The sequence below is a fragment of the Lacerta agilis genome, chromosome 10 (genome assembly GCF_009819535.1).
Source record: "Lacerta agilis isolate rLacAgi1 chromosome 10, rLacAgi1.pri, whole genome shotgun sequence".
NCBI classification, from domain to species: domain Eukaryota; kingdom Metazoa; phylum Chordata; class Lepidosauria; order Squamata; family Lacertidae; genus Lacerta; species Lacerta agilis.
Genome location: NC_046321.1, coordinates 30,075,685 through 30,100,288, shown reverse-complemented (window position 1 = coordinate 30,100,288; position 24,604 = coordinate 30,075,685). Strand labels below are relative to the sequence as shown.

Sequence of the window (24,604 nt, the reverse complement as noted above, 5' to 3'; positions counted from 1 at the left end):
AGATGCATTAACATCTTAACCATTTCCCCCACTCCACCATCGTGAAACCTAGGCACTTGCTCTTGTTTCAAAAACAAAGGCTGTGATTCTCAGAATTTGGATGGTGCTACCAAATTACATACCTGTATCTAAAGTTATATAATTGGCAGCATACCTGCAATCAAGCTGATTCCTAGACCACACAAGGAAAGCCTATAGAGAGCAAAGTCAGGTTAAGAATGCCATGCTATGGGATCAAGGACAAGTGTGTTCTGTCCAAGTAGCCTCTTCATGCTGTTTGACCTCTCAGTATGCAATGGATGGGGAGACATCTTATTTGGGAGGGGAATCCTCCCAGCATAAGGGGCTCTCTGCTTTGCAGAAAGCTGTCTTCTCGTGGAGAGTGGAAAGGCACAATTGGAACATGTTGCATTCTTGGTGTTTCCAGCTGCTGCAACAATCCAAAGGGGATTATTACAGTAATGTTTCTGTTAAAAGAGCAGATCTGACAAATCTAAGAGCCAGTCAGGATCAAGATATCAGATATGCAATGGTGACAAGGGTGGTCTTGAACCTTAACAAAAATGTTTAAAGCGCAGTTTGAAAGCAGTTCCTCACTATTAAATGCTCCCCCCCACACACACACCAAGAAAACTAATACTCCCAAATCAAATCTCCACTCTTGTTTTTCACTCAACAACTTTGCCTCCCATCAGTATGGTCCAAAATGGCCAAAATCCTGTCTTTTTTTTCCTTTTCTTTTTTACACTGGCACATTGAAACACATTTACTTGGCAAAAGATTCCCTCCTGTTTATTTCACTGCACCTTAATTCACATAACTGTGTTAGCGAGATCTAGCCTGAGTCCATTTCCCCCGCTTCCATGCTGAGAACTGAGCCTACGACACAAACCATCTATCACAGCTGCAGAGCAACCCAGTCTCTTCCAGACCTGTGAAACTCGCATCCAAAATATGGCTCTCTGTTTCCACCACAGTGCATACAACATCCTTACATTGATCTCATTATTCTCCCTCGGAGGCATTTCAAGTGACCCCCAGAGATTGCACCACTTCCAGAATTCCTTCAGCTTTCCCCACAATCAGGATGCACAATTGAATCTTGGAATACAACGGAAGACTAGAGTCTGCTGTGCAAAATACAAAATTCAAATAATAATAATAATAATAATAATAATAATAATAATAATAATAATAATAATAATAATAATAATAGATGGGGACATTTGGGTGAAGTTGGGGTTCTTCCCCAGTATGCACACACAAAGGATATTCCACATGCTTCAAAGAGAGGCCTGAATTCAAATCAAGGGATGGGGTGGTAGTAGTGGTTATAATTCGGAGATGGCAGATAACTTGATGGGTCCTTCACAGGTTGCTTTCATGGTTTTCTTCTGTTTCTACGGTCACTGCGGGGAGCCCCCCATTGTCATTCAGTCGTTTAGCCCTGTAAGTCTCATAGTGGATGTTGTGCGTTACTTCTTTTAGATCTTGAAGGTGGGTCCTAAGGAGTAGGAGAAAAAGACAGAGATTACAGGGAAAAAAATACAGGGGAGTCTATTATGCAAGTACTGTATATGTTGCCCTTAGGTCCCGATTTAAATGGCTTTAAAGTGCTTTTTTTAAGGCTTTCTTGGAGCTGCAGCACAATCATCCCTTCTAGCATAAACACGTCACATTGCTATTCCAGTTTAGATCTCACCAGAAAGTCATTTTCAATTCAATGAGCAGCACCTTTTAACAACCAACGGACTCACCTAATGAGAAAGTCTCGAAGTAGAGCAAATTCACAGTGACTGAGATTTTCCACTGTAAATAAAGGGAAATACATTAATCATGCCTTGAATGGTGGTTCTGGTACAGTATTACAGAACTCAGAGAAATACATTAAGGCCAGCTTCCACCTGAAGCAGCACTAATAAAAGTGGCTTGCTTGTTGTAACAAAATAGAAAATTCTTTCCAGTAGCACCTTAGAGACCAAATGAGTTTGTTCTTGGTATGAGCTTTCGTGTGCATGCACACTTCTTCAGATATCTGAAGAAGTGTGCATGCACACGAAAGCTCATACCAAGAACAAACTCAGTTGGTCTCTAAGGTGCTACTGGAAAGAATTTTCTATTTTGTTTCGACTATGGCAGACCAACACGGCTACCCACCTGTTGCTTGTTGTAGTTTTTCAGGCTCTCCCTTATAGTCTAAGCCAGGCATGGGCAAACTCAGCCCTCCAGATGTTTTGGGACTACAATTCCCATCATCCCTGACCACTGGTCCTGTTAGCTAGGGATGATGGGAGTTGTATTCCAAAACATCTGGAGGGCCAAGTTTGCCCATGCCTGGTTTAAACAAACTGAATTAGGTGAAACAATTCACAGGAATTTCATTATACTTTTCCAGTACTCCACACCTGCTTATACCACCCCCCATAGTGGAATCTACACACATATAAAAAAAAAATCACTGTGAAAATGCTTTTTAAAAACATTTTGAAAAATACATTGAATTTGGCATAGCTCACTGTTGCCATCTATTGTCACATTTGTATATTGCACTTTACAACACATTTAAAACGTTTTATTTGCAGCTGTATAGCTGAGTCCCATCACCGCTGGCCTGAAGGCAGGCTGTCTAAATCGTATCCAGTAGGACACCTATAAAGCCTTTCTTTGACAATCTCAAATAAGAATTGTCTACAATCTTTCTAGGTACCGTACCTTTATGCACTACCAGATTAGTTTAAATGTTTAGCCCAGCCTTGTGGCCCACTCATTTTGTGTGCTAAGCCAAACAATGGCTTAGTGCAAACAAACAAGCAGGTAGGTTCTTGCAATGAAGATTATAACTACTGATTTCCTCCCCCAGTCCTGCTGTCACAACACTACCCAATCCTAAGCCATGCTTTGGCTTACTGTTTACCTTTCCCTTCCAAACCTGGGCTCATGGTTTGTTTTGCTCCAGACAAACCACAAGCTGTCATGGTTTTTCAGAGGGAGACAAGCCAGGAGCTCAGGTTTGGACATAATGCAAAGGCAAACCATGTATTAGCCCCAGGAGGAGGACTGAGGGAGGAGTGCACTAAGCCTTGGTTTGGTTTCATGTTATGTGCAAACTGGGCCCTCATGGGCAACTCTGATAAACATATCCATTGTTTATTCACTCAAATCATTACCGGCAAACAGCTTCTGTTGAAGGAGAAAGAAGTGATGGCTGACAATTCCAGGGAGCACAAATGGCAACAAAGCAAGACATCTCCACCAGAAACACTCGCTGCACCATACTGAGGCTCCCTGCTGGGAATGTTGACTTTGCCATTTTAGCTTCTGCAACCTATTGGCAATCTAAAAATGTAACTGCCAGAAACTGTAGGATCAGCATCAGCTTACCTTCGATGACTCCCCAGGGTGTCTTCCTCCCCAGGACCCTTTTCCCATTCACTTGATATTCCTTGTCACTGCCCACCACGGCAAATGGCATACTTTCCTGCTGAAAATACACAGTGAAATGACTTTGCTTCTCTACGTGACACGTATGGACAATTGCTTGTTTTTCTTTCTTGTGTTTCTTCCCCAGCTTGCTACATACTTGATTCTGTCCCAGTTACCAACCCCCATGCCTAGCAGACATGCATGCTGGCCCTTCCCGCTATACTCTTTTCAGCATTCCAATTCTTTAGACTGTTTACACCTTTGCAATGAAATTTAAAGCATGTTTACTCAGAAGGAAGTCCCATGTAAACTTATAGGAAACTTATAGGGAAAAAACATTTGTGAGGACAGGAACCCCACATTAACTCTTAATTAAGCCCCCAAAAGGCTTAATTCTCACCTCAGGAACTACAAAATATAAATGTATACAGTTATAAGGTTGGAAGAATCCATTTCTTATGCTTCCATAGTGGCTATAATGTTTACAGCCAACTTTTACTGCATCCAACTCAAATCAAGCATGGTGAGGACCAAGAAGAAAACACTGGACTCAAGTTACACCAGCATCTCCAACAAGAAAATCTACTCCACAATCATAAGCATCCTACCCTGATTTTGTCATTCTCTGTCTTATCTTCAAGGTCCTCATCAAACTCTTTCTGGGGGTAAAATTCGATGCCATTGATTTCCAGTTCCTTGCGGACCTGGTTAGAAAAATAAAATAAAATAAAATTCAAAGCTATGTAAGAGAGAGTATTCCTGGCACAACACTTAAAGGACTGTGTGTTTGTGTTTTATACTGGTTGTTTCCCAGGATCCTTACCCTCTGTTTGAACTCAATCTTCTCCTCCAGAGTCATGGTGTCTGCCTTGGCGATAACTGGGATGATGTTGACTACTTTGCTCAAGTGCTTCATGAATTCCATATCCAAAGGTCTTAAGCTACAGTCCAGGAAAAAATGCTATTAAGAAACCACCACTACCTTTAATGAAGAGCATATTGTCTTCCTCCTAGCATTCACAAAATTAAACCCCTTCCCGTTTTTATTCTGTTTCTAGGTTATAAAAGAGAAAATGAACTAGAGTCTTTCTCATCTATAGCTCTGGAGCTCTACTTCTTAATTTCCTCCATAGTCATAGCATTAAAAACCCACTGGACACATTCAGTGGAGACATAAAGAGATAAGAGGGAGATTTCAATATGAAAAAAACTGAAGCAAGGTGGAAAGGCATTCTGCTGTCCAGAATCTTGTGTGAGCATTACACAAGATGATGCAAATTTTGCCAAGTAGACGCTTGTTGAAAAACCATGACTGTTAGCAGTTTCCTAACAACTGGCAAAACCATAACAATGCATGTGTGAACCTAACAATTTAGCTTCCTGCCATTTATGAACATGGGCAGGAATAGACAAGCAATGGTTGAAATGTTCTTTTCTGGAACTCCATATTCATCAATGACGTTAGAGGGACATCCGACATAACACACTCTCATTATGGCACAAAAGTGGAAGATATACCAGTTACTATTAGGACTGTGCAGCCCCATGGCTACCCCATCATTACCTTGGTCTGCTGTGTGGCTTGTCAGGGGAGACTTGTGCACATGGTGCCAGGTAGTTTGTGGAAATCTCTGTTTTGTTCACTTAGCACCTCAGGGCCCTCCCACTCCCCTTCCCTCCCAGTCTTATGGGCATGCACCAGAATGGATGAGATACATACGAGTGACCTGTGGGGGAGATGAAGTAGAGGCAACAGTGGACTCTCGTGTCTGGGATCCGTTTCTTTCTTGCAATATTGACCTCCTCCTTCAGGAACTTCTCATACTGCTCATTAATATATTTCTCAATGGGCTCCCAGCTAGGAGGGTCAGGGAGAAAAGAGGTAGACATACCTTTATCTCATATTCAAGGAAACTAGATTGCAATGTCAGTAGTCCAAGCCTTGAAGAGGATCCTTCAATATAAACTTGGTTTTGGAAGATCCATGCTTTCCCTACGCCTCCCCGCTTTGGCAACAATCAGGGTTCCTGCAGCCCCACTAGTAGGTCCTAATGTGGGAATTGCTGAGCAACATAAGCCCTTAATGTGGCCCAAGGTCTGTTTTTGTAGCTTATTTTTATCTTTGTGTATTAAGCATCACAGTGGGCACTTGACTGGTAAATATTACCATCCCTATCTTGGGTTCTTGGGCACTAATAACACTGGACAGGAGTCTACCTCAGAGCTAAAAATTAAATAAATCTACCCATCTTAAGTCCTGCTCCCATCATCTAGTTATGCTAAGTCATGCAGGAGAAAGAAAGTAGGGAGGAGACTGAGAATCAGCGAAGGAACAAAACACTCACCAGTTTTCATTGTTGATCTGGTCACCAAACCCAGGCGTGTCAATAACTGTGAGCTTCATTTTGACACCACCTTCTTCAATAACTGGGGGAGAAATGTTACAGTTATCTTCCTCCAAAACTGAACACTTTTAAAGAGATGATAGCATAAAGGCCTTTACATACCGTAGTACTGAGCGAGGAAAGGAGAGGCTCTTTTTGAACATATAGCTCTATGTGGCCCTTGTAGAAATAAAGTTCCTTGTCTAGGACATTACAAGATCTAGCTTGATGGCAGAAGGGGAGCACAACAGAGCTTGGACCCTTTGCAACAATCCCCAATAGACAACAGAGGAGGGGAAAACCCTAAAAATTTGGATCCAAACAGAGGCCTGTTTCTGTATGGCACCTCTCCAGCATGGGCTTATCCACACCTTCCTTTCCACTGCTCTTTGTAGTCATGGTCTATGTTTGAAGCTGCATCTCTGAGAGCTCTCTCTCTCTCTCTCTCTCTCTTTTTTGAAAACCCAAATTGCCATTTGTTGTACTTCAGCTATAAAGAGCGGGTTTTGCATGGAAAGCTCCAGGGCCAAAAAAAGGGTACTCGGACACAGAGCTTTAAAGCACGGACCTGTGCCTGGAGAGACCAGGGCAAAAGGTAAGTGTGGATAAGCCCTATAAGTGGATCTTTAATTTGGGGCATGTCTTTGTCCAGAAGGACATATCCTCAAGTCCAAGAGGTTAGACACATTGATCCTAGGGTGGCCTATTGATTCCAGGGTGGCCTATGACTAAAAGAGGACGCCGTTTCCCATGCAATTGGCATATGCTAATTTATATGTACAGATGCAAATTTAGAAATAAACACAATACACTGCATCTCATCATAGTGGGGGAGACTCTAACTAGGAGACCTCTGTGCCTGCTCAGTCTGCTTCCCAAGTGCTCACTGCTGCTGGACAACTCCAAGGCAGCCCGCTCGCTCTTCCTATAGTTTTCATCCTTAAACTGGACTTGGACCAGACACCTTGTCAAATAGTATACACTTCAAAGAGTTGACTGTCTTTCGAAAGCACTTCTAAGACTGTCCTCTGTAAAACACATGGACACCCTAACTGAACCTCAAGCTAGTCCGAGTGAGCATCCACATATTCTGTCACTGTATGGACACTGTCACTGTAGCAACTCTGGACCAATTCAGACAACAACTGAAAGGGCTTCATCACATGAAGACAATATGCATTCTCCGCCTCTGCTATTCCCAGTCATCCATGCAGGGACAGCATATCCCAGTGGAGTCACAACGTGGCCAACATTGAATGGTTGATCAGCCAGTTAAAATCTATTATTTGACCATGCAGTTTTGGGCTATGCAAGTCAGGCCATCCCCACAGAGATTCCTGGAGATGGTACAGGCAAGGATGGTGCACTGGACCAGACTGATCCTTCAGGTGTCATTCAGACAAGTCCTTTGCAACAGATGGAGGTCTCCTGGGCCTCTGCCAGCCTCGGCTTTACTTCCTGGAACACCCCAGGTCTACTTTCCCTCTCCTGAAAGCTCTCTTTGATGTAAACATTAGGCAATTTTACCATGGCCAATGGCCTTGATTTCCACTGTCTTAGGGATCTTCTCCTCGCGGCTCCAGCCTGAAGACTTGCGACTGACTTGGGATTTGAAGAGGGTGTTCACAAGTGTGGATTTGCCCAGTCCGCTCTGGCCTGTTAAAAGAAGCATACAGGATTCACCACAGCCTTTTCAAGCCAGTCAGCAGAATCATTTATAGCCCGGCTGCTGGGAGCTGAGAAGGCACGGGCTGGTGTAAAAGTAAGAGCTCATCAGGACAATGGCTTCCTGGCTTGGCTATCAGCAGACAACGGAGGGTGCAAGCAGTCATTCCCAATGAAATGAAGGTTTTCCTTGAGATGCTCTTGTCATGGTAGATGTGGCAAGGCATGCATGCAGATTGTGCACAGGCCATGTTTGTCTCAGGTCGTGGCTCATGTTGTTAAACAGTGGTAGTACAGTGGTACCTCGGTTTTTGAACGTTTCGGAAGTCAAACACCAAAAACCCAGAAGTAAATGCTTCCATTTTTGAACGCGCCTCAGGAGTCGAACAGTTTCCCCTGGGTGTTTCTCAATTCTCTCAATTAAATTTGCAGACCGCCCTCTGAGCCTCGGTTTTCGAACGTTTCAAAACCCGAACGGCCTCCCGGAACGGATTATGTTTGGAAACTGAGGTACCACTGTATTGAGGTTAATGGAAGTTTTCCTTCTAAAGGCAACTCCCAATTTACGCATGTCCAGTTGATGTGCCACCACGCTCACACGCATCATGCCAAACCTGGAAGTCTTGCAAAAATGGCGAAGAAGAAGAAGAGTTTGGATTTGATACCCCGCTTTATCACTACCTGATGGAGTCTCAAAGCGGCTAACATTCTCCTTTCCCTTCCTCCCCCACAACAAACACTCTGTGAGGTGAGTGGGGCTGAGAGACTTCAAAGAAGCATGACTAGCCCAAGGTCACTCAGCAGCTGCATGTGGAGGACTGGAAACACGAACCCGGTTCACCAGATTACGAGTCTACTGCTCTTAACCACTACACCACACTTGCTCTCTGAAAGAGCCCAGAAAGGGCAAAAAAGCCACAAAACATCACCAAGCAATCCCATGAGTTTTTGTAAGTGCAATCCCAGGACCCCCTTGCACCGACTGATGAGGCCTGTGGAGCTTTGGAGTTTGAGAAAAGTTTGGAGTGATTGTGGTGGAATGGCGAATTTGCCATCCTTCTTGCCAGTCTGGTAAGTGCTGCCATTTTTTCGAGGGCTTTTCGAGGGTTTCCAGAGGGCGTTTGAAGACTTTTTCTGTTATGTGTCCACCCACTACTTAATATTTTCAATGGTGTTTAAAATATGTGTGATTTCGGAACATAACCCTTGTGTAAATTGGGAGTTGCCTGCATTGCATGGTGTGGAGTCAGATTGCAATTTGAACCATGGTGAGGGGAAAGGGTTTTATAACCCTTCCTCTGTACTGGGGATGGGGAATCTTTTTCAACCCATAGGTTCATTGGCTTCTGGGTGACCTTCTAAGGCCACATGCCAGTGGTAGGTGGGGCCACAAGCAAAAGTGGGTGGAGCAATGAATATCAACAGGAGACTAGTTTCTAGACACACTCAAACATACCCTTCTACACCACAACCCCCGTTCAGCTGCCCTCCCCACCACATTGGCTATTAACTTTTTAAAAACAGACACGCAAGAGCAATCTAGCTGATTAACTAGCTGCCTAGTTTAGCCCCCTGACTTCATAGCAAAGCCTCCCTTCACAAGATCCTTGGATCCAATCCTTCCTACCGACAACCATGATGTTGAAGTCAAATCCAGTTTTCATGGTCTTCTTGCGCATCTGCTCTATGATGGTGTCGATCCCAATGTAGCCCAGCAGATTGGAATTGATACCAACGGGTTTCATTGGGACAACTGGTTTTGGCCGCGGCTCTGGCACCAGCTCAGACATGGCTGCTTCAGGCTTGGTATCTACTGGCCCTGCAAGTGGAGAGAGCAAATAAACAGTATTTTTACTGATGCAATGAGATCATATGTGATAGACTTGTAAAAGGGTAAAAGAGTATTGGGAAATAATTCACAATGAACTGAAAAAAAATGTTTAGAGGTACTTAAAAACAACAACACCAGAGTCCTTTTCTTGGGGATAATTCAGACGGAAATTCCCAGGTGTCAAAAAAGGTTGTGTCAAAAAAGGTTATTTATGTTTGCCACTACTGTGGCTTGTGTTTCGTTAGCCCAGATATGGAAAATGAGTGAAGTCCCAACCAAAGAAGAATGGCAACTTAAACTGATGGAATATACTGTACGCAGCTTGCAGACCTAACATATAGAATAAGAGAACAAGAAGAATATACATTTAAAGAAGATTGGAAAATGTTTATTGAATATAGGGAGGAAAATTGTGTATATTTGAAAATGTGGGCAGCATTAAGATAAATTCAACAGTGTAAATAAGTTTTGATGAATGTAATAATGGAATACTGAATGGTTTAGTTTATATAAAATATGCAGGGATTTATGTTATGCAAAATGAACCATGGAAAGAGAAGGGGGGGAGTCATTGATATTTTAAGGCTGTTTAAATGAATACTGTATTCTAAAATGTAAAACAGAAAATTTAATAAAAATGTAGAAAAAACAGCAACAGTATATTTCATAGAAAAATGCCGGGTCTTTTCCATTTCCATTGGGAAAGGGAAGAACAAATCGAGACAGCTGCTCCTCAAAGGCCCTTCTCTCTATCCATTTGTGCTTTTGCAGATGTGCTTCTGTTATTATCTTCTTGTCATTGCATGAGCCATTTGATGCATGGCAGGGCTGTCTGCCCCATGAAGCATGGCCATGGCAGTGACATATTGTGGTGGAAAGTGGAACCTACGGTGGCAGCGCAGCAATGGCACCAGGCATGGAGCCTTGTGGCAGCACCATGCCAAGGATCCACCAAACTCTAATGCCAGGCCTGCAGGGTACAGTACCCTGCATGAGATCTGACAAGTGAGAAATAGCATCACATCATGGTAACAACAGTTCCTTATTTGCTGATTGATAGCGTTGATTTGCAGTCCACAGCATCCCCTACTACATGTGGTGGATAGCAACAGGCTGAAAACAGAAAATCATTAAAATACTAAAACAGGGCCTTGCAGAATCATGTCCCTGGTCCCTCCCCCCCCCCACTCCCACAAAGCAGCTGAAATTCTAAGGTTTTAATAAACCACAGCATAATAAACATTTCAGCAATTCTCATTGAAACATCAGAATATCCATGCACTCTTTAGGAAAACTAGACAAAAGGTACTACTTTGCTTTGACAATGGTAAGGATCCAAGGGACAAAATTTCCATTCAATCCAGTCCCTAGTTTGTATCTAATAACTCTTTTTCCCAGAACACAAAGGGTCCATTTAGCTAGAGTTTTCACCACTAAAAATAAAAATCCCTTTTTAAGGGATTGATGAAAACTGACATCTTTTCACCCGAAATGAGAATTAAGTGATTTGGGATCTTTCCAGCACAGAGACTGTCACACTCTTTAAGAAACTGGTCCTACCCACTCATAGAACAACCTGTACCAACAGCAATGCCCAGTTGTGTCAAACAGCCAGCAGCCTCTAGTGCTTTGTATTGGTGCCAAGTTCTCGTGGTGAGAAAGCCCTTCAGAAACACCTCAGCACTGTGTTGTGCCTAAGAGACTGTGCTACAAATCTCATCTTTGCCATGAACTTGCTAGGTGGTCTTAAACAAAGCACAGCCTCAGTGAATAACGTGGCATCCTCATGCAGCTGCCAGGGTCCTGGCACAGCCCACCACTGTGTTGATGCCTGTTGTGCTCTCTGCCTGTGCACACACACCTGACAGGCAGCTGAGTCTGGCAGCCACCTGCCCTTTCCATTTCCCACAATGCACCTGGTGTAGTGTAACCATGAGGCATTCTGGGAAATTTACATGGTGGTCCCAAACCACCTGCCACTCCTCATAGCACTCCTGCCGCTGCCAGTCACCACCAGGCAAAGTCAGTGAGGTCTATTCTGATGTGGGAGGAGACCAAGCAGAAGACACCAAACCTGGAACTTCATCTGAAGTTTGAGGACAACAGTACTGGCCGATTTTATAAGGTTAATGTTAGGATTACAGTATAATATGTGCAAAGCACTTATTGCCTGAAAACATAACAGCATCATGACTACCGCTACTGCCCATGGCCTTGCAATGAATCCATGGCAGAAATAGGATTGCACACATTCATGATCGTTGATTTTTCATGGTGATGATTCAGAGTTCTTTTGATAGATCCAACACATCATTCAACCTTAATTTATCTGACATTCAGTGTCAAGAACAAGATATACTCCAATTATTTCCTTTATCCCAGCAGCCACCACTTCCAAATGCCATTTCCACTGAATGTGCAGCTGGGCTTTCATAGAGGGCTTTTCTCCAGTCTGGTGACCCAGGTTTTTCTCCACGTAAGTGAAGAATCAGCAAGCTCCGGATCATGGATGTGAGCGCCAAAGTGAGCTCTCCATCACCGGAAGTTTCTCATTTAACATTTCACAATCGGTTTGTGATTTTTCTATTGATGGGGTATCCCCTGAGGCGTCTGTTGTCTTTTTAGAGCTTTCTTGAAGCTGCTGCTGGCCATGAAAACCTCCAGCAATTTGACAAAACATGAGAAGCTCATGCTGCTTTTTCTTCCTTTCTTTTTGTTTTAAACCATTTTGTGCTGCATTCTCAACAGCCCAATCCTAGGAACTGCAGTTTCTTCTATTTAGGATTGCCCTAACACGTGTTCATAACATGCACACATAATAATACGTTTCAACAGACACTAATTGTGGATCACCTGTTGCATAGCATTGTGGGATGAAAACACACAAGTCCACAAGCTGAGATGCATACCCCAAAGTGGTCTTGATCAGCACTGTTTTTTAGCATCCCTGAGGCCCAGATCCTCTTCCTTCCACTCACATGCCAGTTCCTGGTAGACCACGCAGCTCTTTGTTCACAAGCATCCCTTGGGTAACCACACAGCTCTTTAGACTGGAACTGTTCTTATTCTGAATAGCTGCCTAGAATTCCAGTCTATTCTATCTCTGCCAAGATTTCCTCTTTCTTTCAGGCAAAGCCTGGCCAAGGATCTCCCTGCTGCAATGAACTTGCTCTCCTTTTTAAAAAATAAATAAATAAATAAATAAAAACTTCCTCTACATCCTCTGGAATCGGGTACAGTGTTTTCTACTTGGTGCTAATAACTGGTGGCTGCTGAGCCTACAATAGGTGCTTGCTGGTCCCTTAATTGTTGCAAATGCCTTTAAAGAGGTGTCCACATCACCACCTTCAGACAGTGAAGTTGTTGGGTTTTGGGTGCATTTCACAGCTCTTTGCCCCCTGGGTGTTCACACCAGTGCAGCTTCAATTCATTTCTGTTTTTGCACATACCAGGGGGGTGTTGATGAGGCCCAGATGTCTTGTCCTATGCAAAGGTGTTCACACCTTGGCTAGAGATGAATTAGGAACAGCTTTGCGGTGGAAAGAGGATTTAAATCTGGGTCACCCCAGCAATAGTCCAACATTTTTACCATTGCACCACACTACTCTACCTTGCCGTTCCCTGAATCAGCAGTAGTTGCCCCAATCTTTCTGTTGCCCCAATAATTTGCTGTGCAAACGAGAATTTGAGTTACGTGTCCCCTCCTTCCATAGCACCAGCATAGCAACAGCAGCTGAGTCTGAGGGAGTCAGAGAGGATTTCCTTCTGTCTGTTTGTCTTGGTAAATTATGGGCTGTAGAAAGGAGCCAAAATTGGAGTTTCCCCTCCTCTCTGCTCTAACCTCCGTATGGAAGTTCTGAGCAAAACCCAAAAAGGCTCGGAGACAAGGGTTCCAAACTGATAATCCTACATGACTGGGTGATCTGTAAGTTTGATAAAGGTACACATTTTGTCTTACCAGAATTACAGCTTAAAATGAGGAAGGGCTAGTCCTACCATTAAACAGGCCAAAGTGGCCTGCTTCAAGCACCAGATATGAGGCAGCAAATTATCATTTATTTAGCTGGCTTTTATATTTTTGCTCTCTTCAAGACACTGTTTTCCACCTCAGGCATCAAAAATATTAAGGATCGTATCAAAAATAGGATTGTTCTCCTTTGCAAAAAAACATTTTTCAACCCTGATGAAAATTGCTGCCCAAGGGTTGGGTTAGTTGATAATTGGGCTAGTTGAATTTGAGCTGTATATTCCCTCGGGTCAACACATTTAATCACATCTCTAGAATTTGCAGCAGCCCTTGGATTTTGTTGGCTTAGGGCCAGATGATAATTAGTAACTTTATTTTAAAGCAATAACCCCTGATGTAATTATTTTCTACAGTTTAGATATGGAAGGCTCTTCTTCTTCCACCCTTTGCCTTTCTTGACTTTGTCTGAGTAACTCTATGGAGCACAATAATAACCAGCTTTGATTGAATACACCTCCAGTTCTGCTGCCTGCCCTTCAGTGGGGATCTGGCTCCATTTTCACTGCAGCTTGTGAAAGCGCCCACACACAGGTCCTCAAAAGGAACGCACTGAGCATACCTCCCCTGAGAGCTGTACTATTCTTATTGCAATAGTTTGCATGTGGCTTTCTTTTTAAACTCTCTGTCATAAGAAAACAAAGAGAAGATACAGGTGCTGTTTCCAGAACACCGGGGAGAGGACCTTTGTTCCAATATACACCCATCCTATTAAAAAAACAAGAACCAAAGTAGGCTTTAGGATAGGCCAATCTAGTGCCCTTTCAGGTGTTGTTGGCCTACCCAGTATTCCTGGCCATTGGCCATCTTGTCTGGGGCTGAGGGGGGTTGTATTCTAAAACATCTAGTGAAAACCAGGTCGAGGAAGGTAGCTTTAAGACAATCCATTCTCAAGTAGGTCACAACTGCACAAAGCTGGGCAGACTCACCAAGCTCTGGCTAGCAAGGGATCTTCCACACTTCTGCGGTTTTGCCATCGCCCCACTGCTTTCTCCTTGGAAACCCAATTTTCAATGCTAAATTGGAGTGAACATCAATTCAGAAAAAGCCCAATTGATGTGTGCTCTGATTCAGTGAGCTTTCCCAAGGGAAAGCAATAAGGTGAGTGGAGTTGTGGATGAGCCCTAAGTCCCAACCTTGGAACATAATAAAAGGCTGCTCTTGACAAAGCAGAGAATGTTTCTGAAGGGAACAAAATAGAAAATTCTTTCCAGTAGCACCTTAGAGACCAACTGAGTTTGTTCTTGGTATGAGCTTTCGTGTGCATGCACATGAAAGCTCATACCAAGAACAAACTCAGTTGGTCTCTAAGGTGCTACTGGAAAGAATTTTCTATTTTGTTTCGACTATGGCAGACCAGCACGGCTACCCACCTGTTTCTGAAGGGAATCGCTCTTTGTGAAGATACATGGATGCTGATTGTGAATAATCTGAAGCAAGGCTCAACTATCTTCACAAAGGATGCTACTTCCATGAGGATGTGAATCCAATACCCTTTTAAAAAAGATTAATTCAGGTAACCCTATAAATGTCTTATTCCAAATCAAGGCCCATGGAGTCCAGTGAGGTAGGCATTGAGAAGGCCCCTACCCAAGACCTTGAAGAGCCACTACCAGCCAAGGTAAACAATCCTGAGCTAGATAGACCAATGGTCTGACTCTGAATAAGACAACTGCCCAGGCCCCCATGAAATGGCTCAGCTAAAAGGCAGGGTGCATTTGCTCCAACCATACAAGACCGTGTAGTTCAAACATTTGCACACTTTTTTTCAGATGACTAGAACTGTTCCACCTACAACTGTGGCTGTCTGTGCACACACCATACATTCAAAGAATATTTAAGGCACATTTTCCCCACCCCAAAGAATCCTATAGTTTACCCCTCACAGGGCTACAATTCCCAGCACCCTTAACAAACTACAGTTCCCATGAGCATTGGGCTGGGGTGCTTTAAATATGTGGTGTGCACACAGCCACAATAGCTGCAGCTATTTGACATCAAGCATATTCCCTTGTATGACAGCTCCTGCTATTAACACATTCCCCTAGCACTGCATTCATTCATTCATTCATTGATTCATTCATTCAAGCCTCCCACTCTACCCTGCCCCCTTTTAATTTACAGCCCTTTTGTGCCTGCTACCCAGCCCCCACATCACCACACCCCTCTTTCCCCTTTCACCAAGCATTGCTTTTCTTTTCCCAGCCACCCCAGCCCAGACACTTTCTTTCCCCACCCATTATCCCACAGGACTCCAGTCAAGGCCCACAGACAACGGCCTCTCCACCCAGCTCGGGGTTCCCTGCCATCATTCCACCCGTGCTCCACTCCACAATGCCTGAGCAAGGTTTCCAATATGACACACATTCATGCCACTGAAAGGGAAGAATCGCCTGCGGTCAGCAACAGCCAAGCCAGCTGCAAGGCAGCTCACGCCTCTGAGCCAGCTGGGAATTAATGTGCGCCTTCACAAAAGCCCCAGTGTCTCTGATGCACCATCGCAGCTGCCCTGCCTGCTTCCCCCTTGACACCAGATGGAAGAAGATGAGCAGGAAATGCTGCTTTCCCTTTCCACAATCCTCCCTTGCAAGATTAGCAGCGCCTGTGCCAGTCTCCATGCCAAATGCCAAATGTCTTGCTGAGTGCGTGCCGGATCTCAGCATCCCTCCTGCATCTCTGAGCCCCGCCAGACCCATAAGAGCATGCAAGTATCCTCATGGACCACCTACCTTTGAACATGAATCTTTCTTTGTCTCTGGAATATGATCCTTCTCTTCACTTCCCTCTGCCTAAAAGCTGCCTCTGAGATTCTGATTGCGTTTCTTTCTTTCTTTCTTTCTTTCTTTCTTTCTTTCTTTCTTTCTTTCTTCTCCCTATATGCGTCTCTCTTTCTCTCTCCTTTTTCCTTCTCCAATGGATATTTCAGATAAGCAGAGATGCTGATGCCGCCACTGCCATGTTCACGTGACCTGAATATTAAACATCCCTGCAAAATCTCCCCCAGACTCTGCCTCCCTCTCTTCCCAGGATCAAGGGCTGTATCATCCAAGCATCTGGGAGACCTTGACTGGATTGGTGGGCATGGAAATGTGTGCTGGCTCCTGAAGGGAGGTGCTGTGATAAATGGGTTAGCTGAAGCCAGAAAATTGTCCCCTCCCCGCCGCACATATATACTCTTTCTTCCTTGCCTCTCCGCCCTCCTTTCTCCTCCCCTGTTCCCAGGCAGCTTTCATATGCCACTGTCTGCTGAGCATCTCTAGAGACAAGAAACTACTTCATGAAAAGGGATTGTTAACTCTTTCATCAGACAACAGCATTCACCAAAGAAATGAGGAAACCATGTGCCTGCATCTAGGCATTTCAGTCTTATATTTGGGTCTTTAGCTAGCAAGCATTCATGCGGCTATGATTTGGACCCCATTTAAAACTGTCATCAGCATGCATTTCTAGAAATGGTGAGAAGCAGTAACCCATTATGTGGAGGCTCAGAGTGTCTGCCAGAAACGGTCTGCATGTCAGCCTAGGCAAGGAGAATCTGTCTTTGTGTCAGTGTGCATAGTGCACACACAGGATGTCTCTCCCGGTGCCTTTAGGCACCTACATCTGTGTGTGTCTCTGCGCATTTGTCACGGCAAAGCACAAATGCCTTGGAGATGCTGGGGAGCTGGGAAGCAGGTCTGCAGAAGGCAACGAATGGAAAACACTTCCACCTAAGACAAAATGCATAACCCACATATAAGTGGTTCTCATAACTGGATTTTGCTGCATGGGAAGCCATGACCACACAGGGAAATATAGAAATATAAATACACACTCGTGCAATCTTCACATGCAGCGATGCACAAGTTGCACAATGTTTCCTACACAAAAGTGGGGAAATGTGGGAAATGGATACCCTTTGAAAAAGTGCTCAAGCAAATGTCCAGGAAACGGTGTCATAGGGCTTGGATGCAGACAATGGATTTTGATGTGTGGTCTTGGTGGAAGCTAGAAGCCAGTAGGTACACAATTTCTGATGTGAGGGGACACATGACACTGGCCTGGCACCTCAGTGTGAATGCATTTTGAATTGCTTGTAGGTTGCTTATCCTTGTTGGACTCCCTATTTGCCTCCAGACCAGGGATGTCATCGTAAATTCCGAAGAGCAGGAGCTCATCATGGCATCCCCTTTAATGCAACCTCTAGCCTTGCAACATAAATGTTAGCAATCTTGTTTTTAAAAAAGTGTTATGATTTAAACTGCTAGCATGAAACAGTTGAAACCCCAACAAACAAAGCCTCTACTGGATTATTCCTTTCATTCCGCGGTTTCCTACTGTGCTAATCTGTGACCAACAGTGATGTCACTTGTGTGTTGCCATCTGCCTATTTCAAGAGACAATGGAAGAGTGAGCCATCAGGGGTAAAATCAAACTGTTGGAGAGTTAAAGCACTTTCTGCAGCTGTAGAGACCGATACGGGAGAGACATGTTTTATTGCAGTCAGGGCAGATGACACTTGAAAGCTTTGCTATTACCTCATTCATTTGCCAGAGCAAGTGAAACGCTGGCAAATGACATCATCACTCTGGGTCTGAAAAAAAGGCCCAGAACTGTTGCTCCCCCTACCTACCTGGTTCCTACACCATTATACCATTGATCCTGACAGCTAGCAGGGCTGGAAAGATGTCTGAAGAGTGGCAGACAGCTGCAGCGGATGGAACTGGCCTACATGGATCAATGTCAGTATAAAGCGCCTTCGTATATTCACTTCCACTGGGGTTTCTGCAGCTTGAACGGAGGAATCATATGGAAAAATAATAGTAATCTGCATGAACTGGTTTTGACTGGTTTTATGCTTTACCAGAGACTGATGCAAGCTGATGAAACAACGTAGAATCAGAATATTATCTCATGACACATTATACCATGTTAAGTCCCTGCATCTTGCCCCTCAGCAGTCAAGAAGAGAGAACCCCTCATGCTGCAAACACACAGCAAACACATGACAAGACACCACTTTTGGACTTACATTCAAACCCAGCTGTATTTGTCGCAGGAGACATTGTGGAATCTGCCACGAAGCAGTTGCCATTCAGAGCATGCTCCTCAAGACACTCCTGAGGGAAGGGTAGTAACATCTTTCCAGATTCAGCTAAGCCTTGGGGTGCATCGATGCCTTTTGGGATGCCATTTCTGTCATTAGAAGCAAAGTCCTCCTGAACTGTTTCCTTCAGGGGTGAATTTGTGGTATCTTCTGTGGTTTGGGGAAGTGGCTGAGGGGGAAGAGATGATGGTGGGCTTGCAGGGGCCAAACGTCTCTGGGAACCTGGCATGCCTGCATCTGAGGTATGATTTCTGTCTTCCTGGCAAAGAGTGCTTTGCATATCAGCTGAATTCTCAGCTATCCTTTGGGGCAAGGTTTGTAATCCGGGCGATGGCAGATGGCTTGGTGAAGGAAACTCCTCTCTCCTTCCCGATGCTTCCTTTTGGAAGGGAACCTTCTGGAACTCCCTCCTTGCTGCCATAGAGTGTGAGAGGAGTTGCCGGCCAGCTGGAGGGGCACTGGTGCTCCTCTGAAGAGTAAATGAGAGAGAGCTTAGTTTACGTGCCTCCAAACCATTGGCTGCTGTCCACTGAAGAGACTGGGAGGCAGTAGGAGCTGGGCATGAGGAGAGGAGCCCATCAAGGCAACGAGGCGGCTTTGGGGGCCCAAGCCTCGATTGAGGTTTAGGAATCCCTCTGCCTTTTGCCAAAGGGAGCTGTTTGGTGGGGTCCTGCCTGGAGGAGTTGAGGCAAGCTTCCTTTTTCAAGATGGGGCTGAGAGCCGTGAGCCCCCCAATTCCAAGGGAGCGAGTCGTGTGTCCTGGGATGCGGCTGGGGTTGGATGAGGCTCCTAAGGTTGGAATACACCTCCGGGTCCTGTGTGGGGAAGGAGCAAAGTCCTTGTCCATCATGGGCACTTGCTGCTTCCGTGTTTCCTAAAATAACAAAACCAAAGGAAGGGTTGAGGCAGAGCACTCAGCAGCAGCTCTGTAAAATAAAAATAAAAAAGCAACTCGATCCAACTGCTCTGTCCTGGCAACAAAATACTCAATACTCTACCCAGCCAATGTGATTTGAGAGATGAGGATTGTATACCCACAATACATTTAAAGTATACCCACCCCTCCAGCCCAGAATTCTGGGAACTATAATTTACACCTCACAGAGCTGCAATTTATTTATTTGTTGCATTTATATTCACCTTTTTCTCCAAGGAGCTCAAGGTGGTATACGTGGTTCTCCACCTCCTCATTTAATCTTCACAACAACCTTGTGAGGTAGGTTAGGCTGAGAGGCTGTGACTGGTTTAAGATTACCCAGGGAGCATCATGGGCAAGTGGGGATTTGAACCCTTGGTCTCCCAGATCCTAGTGCAACAGTCTAATCATTGCACCCACACTGGCTCTCGACACTTTTTCCAATTCCCATCCAGCTTAACAAACTACAGTTCCCAGGATTATTTGGCGCAGGTCATGTGCTTTAACTGTATGGTGTGTGATGCAGAGGAAGGAACCCCACATTTTCTTGATACAGTGGCACCTCAGGTTACATACGCTTCAGGTTAGAGACTCCGCTAACCCAGAAATAACGCTTCAGGTTAAGAACTTTGCTTCAGGATAAGAACAGAAATCGTGCTCTGGTGGCGCAGCGGCAGCGGGAGGCCCCATTGGCTAAAGTGGTGCTTCAGGTTAAGAACAGTTTCAGGTTAAGAATGGACCTCCAGAACAAATTAAGTTCTATTGCAAAGCCAGTTATTTAAAAAGTTAAAAATCTGAAAATTTCTATGAAGCCTTTGACAGAATCTTCATTACTTTCCTGGGAGTGAGAGCCAAATTAGAGGAAATGCTATTCACACAGTTATGAATGGCATGAATGGAGGGGTGGGTGGGTGTGACCCAGACTGGCATATGCATTGCAGGGGGTTGGACTAGATGACCCCTGGGGTCCCTTCTAACTCTACAATTCTATTATTCTATTATTCTACCTGAGAGACCACCTCTCTCCTTAGATTCTTGCCCAGCCACCACATTTCATAGAAGAGGACCTCCTGGTGGCATTGAGACCCTTCCCTACGCACCCTGCGTCCTCCAGTAGTGAGGCTTTCAGAGTTGTATCCATTTAATGTGGAATTTTATACGTTTAGGGACAAGGCATGCCCCAACAATCCTCTCTTTCAGGTGCATGTATATTACCGCGCTTCTTTACTTGCGCAAGCTTTTCTTAATGAAAATTTTAATTATCGTCTGCTGATCAACTTGTAGTGCTGAACTGTCATTTTAACAGTATTAGTTGTGGCACAGTGTTCAATGCTAGTCCTGCCCAGAGTAGACCCATTGAAATTAATGAACATGGCTAACTTATGTCCATTAATTTCAGTTGATCTACTCTGCTTAGAATTCAGTTGGATGCAACACATGGTGTATATTTTACGTTTATCTTTTGTTTTCTTTACACCACTCTGTTACATTATAATATGAGCAGTCATATACATTTTTTAAAAATAATGTATATAAACAAATAAAGTTTCCATTCCTTTTGCAATTCCCTGTAAGCTATTTTCAATGTGCCAAGTTTGAGGCTTTGAATAGCTGTAATGCAGGGTTTTGCAGTTCAGATGGGCACTTACATTATTTACATTCTTAATACTGTATTTCATAAGTTGCTTTGTGACATTTTGTAAAAAGCGATTAAGACATATAATAAACGCTAGAATTACTGACATATTTTTGCCTTTTGCACAACCAGATTTTTTTTTAAAAAGCCATGTTTAGCAAGCTTTTTATTAGTATTTAAAGTCTATAAAAATAGAAAGCAAAACTTAACTGCTGTTACTAAGAATTAAATATATGCCATTGTTTCCATGGGAAACAGAGGTGTTTGTTTGTAATGGTGTGTGGGTGTGTTAAGGGTGTGTGAAAGTGTGTGGGTCTGGCGCTTCTTGTGGGTCTGACCCTGCCCACTACTGGAATTAGCTCTCCCTCTCAAGTTTTCCGTGAGTGCAATGCCTTCAGCCCCCAAAATGTTCCCCACCCATGACACACAGAGATAAATTTCTCCACCTTTCCAGAATATTGTTATTGTTTAAATAATTTCACAAACTGCTAAGATATAGAAAGATGTTTGCAATCCTTGCTACGAGATACAATATAAGAAAATTAACATTATTATCTGTCCACTTGCTCCAATTTGTATGTAAAAAGTCTGCAGCTGGAGGCAGACAATACTCTGGGAAAGGTAAAACTGAATTGTATAAGGGAAGGATTATTGTGGTGTGTGCACACTCACAACCCACCTTCCCCTCTGGTAATTAAACAAGGTGGACCGGGTGTTGTAGTGCTCAAACACCCACAAAGCCCCTATGACCATGAGATAAAAGAAACATATGTTTATTTAGTACTGGAAGGATGCCTTTCCCACCTCTCTTAAAAGCTATTGCCTGTTGCCAACCAGCACTGTTTCAGGGAACAATCAGTTCATAAAAGCTGTTGATTTTTCTGATCTTTCTCTTGTTTTCCCAGAGGATTCTTACATTGAAAGAACACACCAGGAGCTTACCTGGAACAATGTAGGTGCGAAGCAGCTGAATGTCCACAACAAACAACCATTTGCTATACCAGAACTTAAAAGAAATCCAAACCTTTCAAAGGCAGGCTGCTCCCCAACCCACAGATCACAGTTAATTCTATGGAAATGTTTTGACTACATCAGTCCTCAGAAGGAACATCCATTTCCAGACCTCCTGGACGTCATGGTGAATGGGGTGAGTTTCTTCTCTTTCTTTATCCCTTCTCTTGAACTGTTGGGTGTTTTCCCATCCTCTGCAAGAGAGTAAGTGGGAGAGAGAGTCCGGGAGAACTTGGAGCTGGACGCAGAAGCCAGAAGGAGTGGGCAGGAGCACTGAATGAGAGCACTCATCGACTGCCCTGACTAGGAAATAAAAAGCAGGGGCGAGTGGACTCTAAAGGTCTCAGTGCACATGACCATGTCAACAACTACAAACATCATGCAACATCCATCTTCTGTAACACTTCAAAAATGACAATATAGAGCAAGCTGATCTGGCATGCATTATGGACAAGGCAAGAGAGTGAATCTCTCCCAAATTTGCCTTGCAGGCTTTGCAATCCAGCAGCAACTAAGGCTTAAAGGAAAGGGAGACAAGGTCACAGTTGGCTTATCATGAGTACACCCCCATATTCAGGCGTCTTGTCCAGCATTTCCCAGGTTTGGGGTGTCTGTTGTTGCCATCTGCTAAAAACTAACCCCATCAGGCTCTTAACTGTCATCTTAACTGAAATCTAGCTCCGAGGGCCTTCTGGTGGTTCCCTCACTGCCAGAAGTGAAGTTAAAGGGAACCAGGCAGAGGGCCTTCTTGGTAGTGGCGCCACCCTGTGGAACACCCTCCTGTCAGATGTCAATGAGATAAATAACTATACAACCTTTAGGAAACATCTGAAGGCAACCCTGTATAGGGAAGTTTTTTAATGGTTGATGTTTTATTATGTTTTTATATTTGTTGGAAGCTGCCCAGAAAGGCTGAGGAAACAGTCAGATGGGTGGGATATAAATAATAAAATCATCATTATCATTTGCAGCAGCCATTCCATCAGGCTAAGCGAAGAGGAGAGAGAGGTGGAACCGCAGGCCTCTCCGTCCACTCTACCAAACGGCAAAGGACTTTGGGCTTCTCTCCTTTGGAATCTTTCCATTCAAGCTTACCATTACAATAACTCTGCAGTCATTTTTAAAACTTACACTCCTACCTTCCTTCCAAAGATCTCAGAGTGGCATGTATATTTCTCTCCACTTTCTTTTTTATCCTCAAAACAACCCTGAGGGGACAGGTCACCACTAGTGCCTGAATGTTATTTTCAGTCTTGAGATGTGTTTTTCTTGATCTAGTTCGGAAGTCCTGATTCCAGTACATGCAGGTACACATGTCCACAGGTGTGTTCTGTGGTGCCCACAGTTCCACCCCTACCCCCTATTGAAAGTGGGCTTGAAATAAGCACTCTACAGTACATCCAACAGAAAGAATAGGCAGTGCTGTACAGTGGAACCTCGGGTTACAGACGCTTCAGGTTACAGATGCTTCAGATTACAGACTGGGTTAAGAACTTTGCTTCAGGGTGAGAACAGAAATTGTGCGGTGGCAGCGGGAGCCCCCATTAGCTAAAGAACAGTTTCAGGTTAAGAACAGACCTCCAGAACGAATTAAGTTCTTAACCCAAGGTACCACTGTATGCTGGGTGACCATGCATTTTCTCCAGCTTGTAAAGGAGCCCATAAGTCCTAAAAGATGGCAACCCCTGACCTAATTGCTTTTAATTATCAGATTATTGTTCTTTATTATTTTTGTCATTTTTTTATTTTTATATCCATTTAGCAGTTAAGAGTATCTCCACTGGAGGTGAGAAAGTGGGGTATGATTAGCCAAGTGGTGTGTTGCAGCAGCTCACAATTCATCAGAAAGTGCAAACAACACTTTAAACGCACCAGTGTTGCTCTTTGAAATTTAACCTTTGTTTCTGTGCAAGCAAGTAAGAATTCCAATGGAATGCAGCTCGGCAGGTTTGCCGAGGAAGATATCCAGTTCTGGCAATGAGGAGTCCATTGACAGGTCAGGATGATGTATAGTAGGTCCAGACAAATGTTCTGGGGCAGAGAGAAAGGATAGGCAGCTAACAAGCAAAACAAGGGCAGTCAGAGGCAGGTTTTTCAGTACCCCGGACAGAGCTGATAAGCCGTGTTGACAAGAGATCATCACCCAAAATATGCTTCCTATTGACTACCGGTATATGAAGCAACTTTATGTTGAAATATGGCAAATTGAACATATAATAGAATCAGTTTTACCTGAAGGCAGCCCTGTTTAGGGAAGTTTTTAAACTGTGATATTTTAAATGTATTTTAATGTTTGGTGGAAGCTGCCCAGAGTGGCTGGGGAGACCCAGCCAGATGGGCGGGGTACAAATAAATTATTATTATTATTATTATTATTATTATTATTATTATTATTATTATTATACCTGGAACTTGGATCTCTCACCTATGGAAGTATAAACTTCTTAAAAGGCATCCTTCTTCCCCTCCCCACAACCCCCCCACAACCCTAGAAGTTTGGAACTGTGAAAAAAAACCACGCAGATCTATGAGACGTAGGGTTGGACAAACCTGTCAAAGTTGATTTCTCTCAGATTCCCATTTCTTTTTTTATTTTAACAGCCCCAAACAATCTTGATAGGCCAGTGG

General features: G+C 43.9%; 1 protein-coding gene across 3 annotated transcripts; it reads right to left on the bottom strand.

Moving 5' to 3' along the window:
- Positions 1-1,201: 1,201 nt before the first annotated feature.
- On the bottom strand, positions 1,202-19,281 carry SEPTIN3 (septin 3). Of its 3 annotated transcripts, none has more exons than XM_033162430.1 (10): positions 18,339-19,281; positions 9,100-9,291; positions 7,335-7,463; positions 5,769-5,850; positions 5,144-5,281; positions 4,247-4,364; positions 4,032-4,127; positions 3,382-3,481; positions 1,758-1,809; positions 1,202-1,504 (listed from the first exon to the last, which is right to left on the bottom strand). In XM_033162430.1, the coding sequence occupies exons 1-10, from the start codon at positions 19,261-19,263 to the stop codon at positions 1,369-1,371; spliced, it is 1,968 nt and encodes a 655-aa protein (XP_033018321.1). In that variant the 5' UTR covers positions 19,264-19,281; the 3' UTR covers positions 1,202-1,368. The 3 variants fall into 3 exon arrangements, with proteins under 3 accessions (XP_033018321.1, XP_033018320.1, XP_033018319.1); XM_033162429.1 differs by lacking the exon at positions 18,339-19,281 and adding an exon at positions 16,057-16,520 and having other exon boundaries at positions 3,382-3,478; XM_033162428.1 differs by lacking the exon at positions 18,339-19,281 and adding an exon at positions 16,057-16,519.
- Positions 19,282-24,604: the final 5,323 nt, after the last annotated feature.